General features: G+C 40.4%; 1 protein-coding gene across 1 annotated transcript; it reads left to right on the top strand.

Moving 5' to 3' along the window:
- Window positions 1-7393: 7393 nt before the first annotated feature.
- Window positions 7394-9242, top strand: STX11 (syntaxin 11). Its single transcript, XM_054280484.1, has 2 exons — window positions 7394-7507; window positions 8371-9242. Exon 2 carries the CDS (start codon window positions 8376-8378, stop codon window positions 9240-9242), a length of 867 nt encoding a protein of 288 aa, XP_054136459.1. The 5' UTR covers window positions 7394-7507; window positions 8371-8375.
- Window positions 9243-10165: the final 923 nt, after the last annotated feature.

Below are 10165 nucleotides of genomic sequence, written 5' to 3'. Positions count from 1 at the left end.
ATGGCTGGGTTTTCACAGGATGAGAGAAAAACAGAGGCACTTTCAAATAGATGTCTGCATTCCCACTGCCTTGTTTGTCTGGCTTAACGAGTATTAACATTTTATTCATAGTGCTCATAATAGCTCCACAGCAGATTTTACAGAAAATTGGTTTAAATGCAAAATATGATTGCTTTTCCTTCGTTCTTGAGTGTCATCATGGCAGATCTAGAAGTGGGTGCAAAAGTTAGTGTTCTTTGATTGCTTCCGATTAAATTGATACTCATTTCCTTCCTACCAAGAAGAACTGGCCCTCGTGAATGTCTGAGATAACTGCATGTCACTCTGATACTGAGAAAGGAAATGACTAGAATAACAGCACTGGCCAAAAACGGACGCTTGCACTTCTTGTTCCTGTTCCTTAGAGGGTATTTTAGCAACTGTCTTTTCAGCTGTCAGGTATCAAAATGGCAAACTATGACTTTTTAGGATAAGAATACAATTTGAATGATGATGCTTTCTTATCATTGCTGATACTCGCTATTTAAATAGTGATGAGACTACAAGATGATCATAACATTTTTTTTTTAATTCAAAATACACCAGAGGTCTAGCAGATGAACAGGATAAATGTCATCATTAGGAAAGGATGGTTTAGGTGTCCAACTCCTCTGATGACCTTTTTTCTCTGACTGCCTTGTATGCCCACTGCTCTGAAACTGAAATTGCGTGTTCAGTCATATGATATTTGGTGGTTTGGCTGAGGCTAAAACTGCAAGTTACACTCTGTTGTTGAAAGACATCTCCATGATGAAAGTAAGCATGGTACAGAAGATCTCTTGAGACATTAAAATGAGTAAAATGTAGTACCTTCTGGGCACTGGTAGATAAATATGATGCTATGGAATGCAACTGCATGCTCTATCAGTGCTGGAGAATTGGGGTGCTGTGGGATTGGGCTCCATGTCTGACATCACTATACTAACAGTATACTAACACTAACAGTATCCAAGACCTGCTTCAGAAGGAGAAATGGTAGTTGCCACTGGTGCGTAAATAATCGAGAAGGAAGATAATCTGCTGCATGAAAAGAGTCGCCTAAATTTCTCCCCAGCATGGGCAGCTCTCTGTGGACAAACACTTTCTGCTGGACCCACAGTGACACTGGGGCTGAGGGCATGGAACAAATCCTGAGAATGCAGGGCCACTGTGGGACTGTAAGACATTTCTTTATCCATTTGGTGCACTGGAGCTGTGCACCTCAATCAGGCCTGAGAGGGCTTTCTCTATCTTCTCTCTTTCTGTCAAGGAAGAAGGTCTCACAGTGCTTCCACAGAGAAATGGTCTAATTTTCAGTAAGGCACAGCCAGTTCAACGTAGGCCTTGTGAAAGAAATTGATTACTTTGTGTGTTTCCAGTGTTGACACAGGGATCAAACTGACCATCTCCCTTTCCATAGAAAACTCCTTTTATGTCTTGGAGTACTGTCTCTCCCTCCCTGGTCTTCTGAATTAAATGAAGATAATTCCTTCTGCTCCTCTTTCTCCAGGAGTGTATTTTCTAAAATGTTTGGAGACAATTACATGCCAAATATGCTCCCTTTGACTTTCCTAATGTGATAACTGTTTCAGGATGTACTTTTCCAACTGAGGCCTTATCTATGCCAAGCAGAGTAAAACCAGTCCTTCCCAAGCCATCTCTCATTTAAGACATTAGGTTTTGGGTTTTTTACAATGACTTTATATTGTGAGCTTGTTTTGTGGCTTGCAATCAGCTATAACCTCACCATGCCTTCCTACTGCCAAACTAGGCGTTTCCTACTTTATATTTGTGTGAATAATTTTATCTAAATGTGCTAGGCTTGATTATATTGAATTTTGTTTTCTTTTTGTTAATTCTTCTCTTACTGTCAAGATCACCTTAAATTCTCATAATTTCTCCTTCCCTGCCCTCACCAAACGCTTGCTTCTACTCCCTTCCAGTTCAGTGTCACCTGGAGACTGTACAAGCTCGTGTTTGGTTTCACTCTCCAAGTCACTAATGGAAAATATGGATAATCTCTGAGTGTGACAGATGCCCATCCTAATGCTGATATGTTCAAAACCAGTTCTGATGGTGAGAAGGCAACTGCTATGTCAAATATGCTGGACCAGATACACTTTCCATTATCTTTTATCTGGCCCATCCATTTTCTTTGACTCTGGTCATTCCTGTAGTTCAAGGATGACAAACTATGGTGCAGAAGTTACTGAGGCAATGTTAACTTGATCCAGTAAGCCCCTCTTAGTGCCAAATCTGGGGTTACCACTTTTTGCAGTGAAGCCATTTTTGGTTATGTGTGCATTTTGGGTTATTCCCCAAGATGTGGCCATGAACCAGCTCTGGTGAGGAACACCATTCCCAGGGATTGGCCTAGGGCTGGCTCCTGGGAACCCCCTGTTGGGTAGTGGGGGGGCTCTACATGAGGGGAGCAAAACAATTTGGTTTTTATCTCTGCTTTGATAGGCTAGATGAGCTATCAAGACACTCTACACCATCAGCAAGAGCTCTCACACAGTGCTTGGCACTTATATCTAGATAAAACTACAAGTAGTTTTATCAGAGAGAGAATGATGTCACATATCTTGACTTTCAAAGGCTTACCATGTGTGCAGTTTTTGCCTAATCTGTTATGGCAATTAACCCCTTAATTGCCCAGATTATTCTCAACAAACTTCACAGAAGTGAAGGAATTACTTCCTAGTCCAGCTTTTCCTGCTATGCCTTTTCTCTGTGCTGTTTTTGTGGTATTGACAACTCACTTATTTTTGAAAGCAAGAATAAAGCTTGTTTGAGCTTTTGATATGCACAATCAGATGTGTTCCTAATTACATCTATATCTTGTCTCAACTTCACTGGTGCTTTGAATGGGCCTGTAAACACCCATGAGCTGCTAAGTAGTGTAACTACCATAAAGCCTGACATGGCTTGGGGCTGTGGGTACGAATGTGTGGCTGGCTATAGGGGTTATTTCCTGGCTGGAACTAGTTTGATGCAGATACAGTTGTGTAGATTTTGCAATAGAATCCCAAACTGAGCGTCATGTGTACCGGCCCACATGACCAAATACCAAGGAAACACCCTGTATTTAACCTTAAAGGAATTTTTTTAAAGTCAAGAGTACTTGGTCTCAGATTATAACACTTTATCACAAGCCTTAAATATATGTGTTTTTCAAATAATAATGCAGTCGTGCTAATTTAAAAACATCAGTAGAACTTGTTTCTTCTGACTGATGATCACATGCAACCTCATATTTCTATTTGCATGCCAACATAATGTCTTAATCACTTGCAAATACCACAGTGTGGTAGCAATAGTAGTTATATACATGTGGCATGTGCACAGCTATTTCGCCGAGCCAATGTGTTCCAGGGAAGCCGAGGTGATTAATTAGCTAATGTATATTCTCATGGTGCTGCAGTGCCAGCACTGCCTGTGACTGTGCTGGCTGATTGCCCTGCACCGTGACCTGTAATGATGCTGAGCTGTAATTGCCAAGAAATGCACAGATGGCTGTCTCACTGCTTATATTAAGTGCTATCGATCTGTCTTAACCTTTTGCCAAGCCCTTGGAGGTACAGTTCACACTCCCCTCGTCTCTAGGCCAGTTTTACCTGAAGACCTTGGTACTGAAAACCAGTGGAGATGGAGAAACTTTTTTTGTCTATAGTCTTGTTACCTCTGCTCCCCACCTCACCCAAACAACACCAAATCTAGTTAAAATTGCTCATTTATGTGACCTGTGAGGAAAATGTCAAGAGGAGATACCAAGAATCCATTTTATCTATCCAGTAATGAAAGTTTGTCAGTGGTGATTCATAGCTCTCCAGTGGAAATTTAGACAACCTAGCAGTCAACCCACGTAAAATAAACTGACTTTTTCAATGCAAGAATGTTTACTTTCATGGCTACTGACTAATAACAAGTTAAAACGTCAGATTTTTTTCTCAGTCTTATCATAAATATGTGAAAAATGGCATATTACAGTGCATTTAATGCACACCAGCAGTGTCTCCTAGTTTTGATACTAATGTCTGGAAAAGCTGATAACCAGTCCACAGAAAACACCAGGATGGTTACTGTATTCGGTACACCTGAGAAATACGAGATGCACCCTAGATCCTTCCATTTATAATATGTTGTCATACAAAAACTGAGAGTTCTTTTCTGTTGAAGAGATTGAATACTGGTAAAGAAACTGAGATAGTCAAAGAAGAACCTCCAAAGCTATCAGTATTCTAGAAATTATTGCCTAATTTCTTTTAATTGGAGGCAACAATCAGAATCATTTCCCCCCCTAGCTTTTTCCTAGACTTTATGGTAGGAAAGGAACTAGTGGAGACTTGGAGTTTCTGCCAGATGCAGAAGTAGCCTGCAAAGAATGGAGTCATCCCTACTTCTCTGAATATATCAGCTTGTAATAAATAACTTGTCCTGGCACAGGACAGGGATTTTTTGGGAAAAAATAATATCCTGAGGCATTTGTAACTGCAGATCTTTTTCTCTAGGGTGATGGAAAGTTTAAAGGTGGTCTTCTGCTGTACACAGGCTTTGATGAGCCTGTGAGCTGGGTAGTGTAGTCTTCAGATACACTTGCAACTTCTTGATGGATTTCTGTAGCTTTATAACTGGCATTCAGTGTTAACTGATGGATTTTAGTTCCTGAATACATTTTGTCTATTTTTAAACATTGTGAAATCCAAAAAATTCCAGATAGGATAACTTCCTTTCAGTGAGGCCACAAAAAGATTTTGAACTGCTGATCTCTGTCATAGTTGTTAATCTTAGGGTTAGTACACATATGTGGTCTTAGAACAGCTTGAGAAGGCAAACTGTCCTAATCATTAGATTATAACTTTTTTGTTTCAGGCTCTTACAAAGGAGAAGAAAGAAAAAAAGATGAATAATTTGAAAAATTCAAGCCTGCTGTGCCACCTGTGATGGGCATGGTTGGGAAGACAGGGAATTTGGACTGAAAAGATGACTAGTACTCTGCTATAAGCCAATTACTCTTCTGGAAAGATGAGTAACCTACTGTTTTAACCTACTGTTATAAAAAAAAAGTCTTTTCCCCAAGTTAATTAATATTGTCAAATTGGGCAACAGATACCAAGCAAAAATAGTAGTTCTGGTCTAAGACAATTGTTTACAAAACAGATAGCTACTAGAAAATTATTAAATCCGAGATTCCAACTCTTCAACAAAAGGCTTCAGCTAAATTTAACACTTTTTTAACCTATGCATGACTTGTATTCTAGTGCAGCACTCCGTTTGCCTTGGAATGCAGTGAGTTCAATTCAGCAAGTCCATCTGAGTAGATTTCCATCAATACTACATGCTCTGCAAGCCATATGGGAAGTCACTGAAATGTGCTGACACATACTTAGCTATGAAGTAATTTTGCCTAAGAGCAGGTTATTTCCTAATTGCTCACCACTTGTTTTTTGGGTCACGTCTATTGTGTGTCATGGAATAAAATCACATGTCATTCAGAGCCAGGATGAGCCACGTGGGTTCCTTTTACCTTCCAAGGGCGAGAAGAGCTACTGACAGAAATTATTTTTAACTGACTTGTTTTGAAATATCTGTTGTTCCTCAAACAACTGAAGGAAAAGCTTAATCTTGTAAGGCCCTACTCAAGGCTGAAAAGATTACTGACTAGACTTTTGGTAAGCCACAAGATGGTATTAAGTAGCAGCTGCCATTTATAAATGCTGCAAGAAGAAAAAAATGTACACTGCCTTCCTTCCCAGCAGCTGGCCAGGAAATATGGATGCAGTGCTGAAACTGCTTCATCATTTCACCATTTGTCCCCAGGCTCTGATCACAGAACCATAGAATATCTGAGCTGGAAGGAACACACAAGGATCATTGAGCCCAAGTCCTATGTGAACAGCCCATATGGGGATAAAGTGTGGATATACAAATGTTAAAGCTAAGATAAACCTAAGTGTGTAATTCACTTGTTTCTATAGAAATAACTTTTTATCCTTAGATTATTTCTGCATAGTTAACAGGCTTCAGAACATTTGCATGGCAATGTTAGGCAATGTTTGTAGGGCTCCCTTTTGTATGTGTATGGGGCTAACAGAAAGGGGGTGTATACACATGCATAGTTTTTGATTTTTAGAGTGGATTTTCTTTCTTGTCTGAACTCCCATGTCATACACAGTTGTCTGGGGCTGCAGTCTTATTGCAACAGGACAATTTGTATGTTTTCTCATGCATCATGGGAAAGCTTGTCACGGTGGTGATTAATACCAGTAAGTAGCACTGTAACATGAAAAGATGAGCACTGAACATGCCCTCAGCTGACTGTACTTGCTGGGCATTTGCCTTCAAAGTTGTAACCTCTGCAGTCATCACCTGGCCTGTATTTCCTGTGGGTGTGTTTGGGGGTACACATCATGATGGACTTGAAGAAGGAACTTCATATTTGCAAGGACAGATTTATCTTGCCCAAAAAATACAAATGGAAGTACATGTTCCAATTTGAATATATGTAGCATTTTAAAATAAAATAAAACTGACAGCTAATCTATTAAACTTCACACTCTTAGAACTAAGGCAATTGCACTTGCACTTGCAGTTGTTACTCCAGAGTAGTTGCTGTCTTGATATTCTAATGTGTTAGATGTCTCTTATATAGACTTGTGCAAGTCGTTGAATATATTTAATGTTCAATGGTCAGCTTAGCAAACTTTTTATCTAAGGCTGATTACCAGAAAAATTTAGACAGGACCTTTGAACATTGTCTAATCCAGGCCTGCTCAAAACAGACACAGGCAGTTTAGGTTGCTGAGGGCCATGTCAAGTAGAGTTTTAAATATCTTCAAGGATGCTGATTCCAAAACTTTTCTGGGCACCTTTTCCATGGCTTCTAAATGTTTGGGGTTTTCTTATTTTTTTCCTTCCTCCCTATCTCATATCTGGCTGGCTCTTCTTTTGTTTCCACGTAGGTCTGTTGCATCTTGTGCTATTGCTGTAAATTTCCATGAAGGGAAAATGCCTTGCATTACGCAGTTAGTGATGGCAACACTTAAATAGATGGCATCCATTTGTTAGGACAAAAGTGTGAACACTGGCTGTGGAGACATATCCCAGACAGATACAGGTCCTCAATGCAGAGCTAAAAGATGCTAATGTTGACCTCCTTAAACATAAGTTTTGGTATGTAGATACAAACAATGTAGGCTTTTAGAACTAAGCACTGGGGAGCTGGGAAAACCCAGGGTGAAGATTGCAAGTGCAACTGCAACTTGGTCCCTCTGTTCCGCTTACAACTAGACTCTACTGGATCTGCTGGATCACAGAGATTGTGTGTGATGCTGTCCATGTCACTGGAGAGGAGCTCTGCACAAGTGGCCTTGATCCATGTCCTCGTTCACTGATGTCCAGCTTGTTCCTTCATGATCTGACTCAACAAAGTGCTCGAGGCTTGCAGCAGTGACCAAAGTCAGAAGGGGCTGACTTCTGAAGATTCCAGGTACAGAGAATTGTGCTTGAAGTGTCTCAAGTGGACATTGTAAATTATCAAGAGTCTATCACTATTGGCCTTAATGACTCTGGGCTGAAACCTGACTGTGGGGCTGTTAGATCTGCCTTTCCCCAAACAACTGGTAGGGGTTTATGGAACTTTCCACAGATTTTGCAGGGGAAATCCCCAAGGAAATGAACAGTAATAACATAGTCTATGAGATAGCATGAACTGAATGATGAATATTAAATTTTATATTGTACAGCTTTTATTCAGCACATGCAGGCTCTAGGCAAAGCCTTGGTGGAAGTGATAGTGCACGGGGCAGTGTTTAATTGCATGATCTTCTTGTGTCCAGGCAGCACTGTGGTGCAATCCAAGGCAGCATTTGACAGGTCCTTACTCTTCTTAACCTTAACTTTTTAACCTTTATTGTTGTATTAAAGAAAAAAAGCAATATTTTTAGAGATGCTGCAGAATTAGTGTACGCATGAATTTACTACAGCATTTTCATGTTGTGAATTACTATGTGTTTGCTTCTCCATTTCTTCCTGGGAAGGAAGAGTAGACCTGCTCTTACAAAATTATGAATTTATTACACACTTTACTCAGTGTTTGCTTGACAAAGAAAACACAAACAGAAAGTGAAATAATTGTTGAGACAGTTGTTACTATGCTCTCTGTAGAGGGCTGATGATATTTATTTTTTATTAAGTTTAAGGAATGGTAAGCACAAAGTTCACAGAATCACAAAATTGTTAGGGTTGCAAGGGACCTTGGAGATCATTTAGTCAAATCCCTGCCAAATTTTCGACTCTTTTAACCAATATTTTAGTTACTTCAAACTCATTCCTCCTGTTCCTGTTTTACAGGCAGCATGAAAGACCGTTTAAGTGAGCTGCGTGAATTTGCCAGGTTACACAACCAGCAATTTTCTGATAGTGATGATGATGAGAATTCACCCCAGGACATTCTCCTTTATGAGACGGACTATGCCTTGGAAATCCTTCATAAGGACATACAGAGTATCCGGGCAGAAAACGACCACCTAAAAGCAGATGTCAGCCGCCTCAGAAAGCAAAACACCCGCTTCCTCACCTCCATGCGCCGCCTTAGCAGCATCAAACGAGACACTAATTGTATTGCCAGAGACATTAAGAGCCGTGGAGAGAGCATCCACAGGAAACTGCAGGTAATGAGAGATTTCTGTGAAGATGCAATAACAAAATACGGAGCTATGTCTGTCATTGCCAGGGTGGCGAAGAACCATTACGTTGACCTCATGCACACATTTCAGGACGCTATGTTTGATTACAACGCAGCAGAGATGAACCAGCGGGAGAACTGCAAGATCCGAATTCAGCGGCAGCTGGAGATCATGGGCAAGGACGTTTCTGGGCACCAGATTGAGGAGATGATTGAGCAAGGCAAATGGGATGTCTTCTCCGAGAATCTCTTGTCGGATGTCAAGGGAGCTCGCGCAGCCTTGAATGAGATAGAGACGCGGCACAAGGAGCTGGTGAAGCTGGAAGGTCGCATTAAGGAAGTTCACGAGCTCTTTCTGCAGGTGGCCCTGCTGGTGGAGGAACAGGCAGACACCTTTGATGTTATTGAGATAAATATGCAAAATGTTGAGGACTATGTAGGAGATGCTAAAGACCAAGTGAAAAGAGCTTTGGAATACAGGAGAAAACATCCCCTCAGAACAATCCTCTGCTGTTGCATATCATGTTGCAGAAGGTGATGGTCCCTCTGGAGCTATCACAGACTGACTTGAATGTCTTCAAAATTAGGTGTTCTTTCCAGAGACTTTTCTGTAATGACAAGCCCTAGAAATAGGGGGGATATTTTGCAGTTGGTTTTATTCATTGCCTGTTTACTAAATGTGCTGAAGGCTGTTTATATTTATGAACTCCTAGAAATGTTGATAAAACTATTTTTAATATAATTTTTATTGAAAGGTCCTATTACTGTATCTAGAGATGCAATATCTCTACAGTGATACTCGTTTCATGTAGGCAAGAAAGAAGAATGAATAACTTATCCCAGGGAAGATGAATACTTTTCAGAAGTAACTTTATTCTTATTTGTTGAAGTGAGGTTGCAGGCAGTGAGGCCTTATTGCCTGGGGCAGCACAGTACACCACAGAATCAGGAGGTTTCAGTTTTAAGTAGTTTGGAGCCTGCTTGATACAAATTTGACAAAATACTGAGCCTGGAGCAGGGCACAGAACTAGTTTCTCTTTCAACTTGATTTTCAGCTGTCTGGAATCTTAACACAAGTGGCTGCACCTTAATGTTAATATGCACATTTTGCTCTATTTTTGTGCAAGTGACTGCTTTTTTCCATTCTGAGTATCCAACTATCTCAAGGCAGCTAAAAGCACTGCAACACAGGTATCTCACTTTTAACTTGAGTTGCTCTCAACTCTCAGTTTCAAACCTGCCATGCTTTCATGTTCTGATGACATTGGCGTTTTTCTAATTGGGATTTTTCTGCCAATTAACACTTCGTCCAGGGGAGAAACATGGAGTGGCCTTCTGCAGAAACCTGTATAAGAAGACAACAGCTGTGGGGTTGAGGAAACATTTTAGTGTCTCCTGTACAGGCACGTACATAGAAGCCATTTTAGTGGAATGACTGGCCTGTCAGTACACTTTTATTTT

The sequence above is a fragment of the Melozone crissalis genome, unplaced genomic scaffold (genome assembly GCF_028551555.1).
Source record: "Melozone crissalis strain CALT ecotype California unplaced genomic scaffold, PUWL_Pcris_2 ptg000027l_1, whole genome shotgun sequence".
NCBI classification, from domain to species: domain Eukaryota; kingdom Metazoa; phylum Chordata; class Aves; order Passeriformes; family Passerellidae; genus Melozone; species Melozone crissalis.
This window is presented reverse-complemented; position numbering and strand designations above follow the sequence as displayed.

Excerpts from the sequence above, each read along its gene's own strand:
- STX11 (XM_054280484.1), top strand. The coding sequence starts at position 8,376 with ATGAAAGACCGTTTAAGTGAGCTGCGTGAATTTGCCAGGTTACACAAC.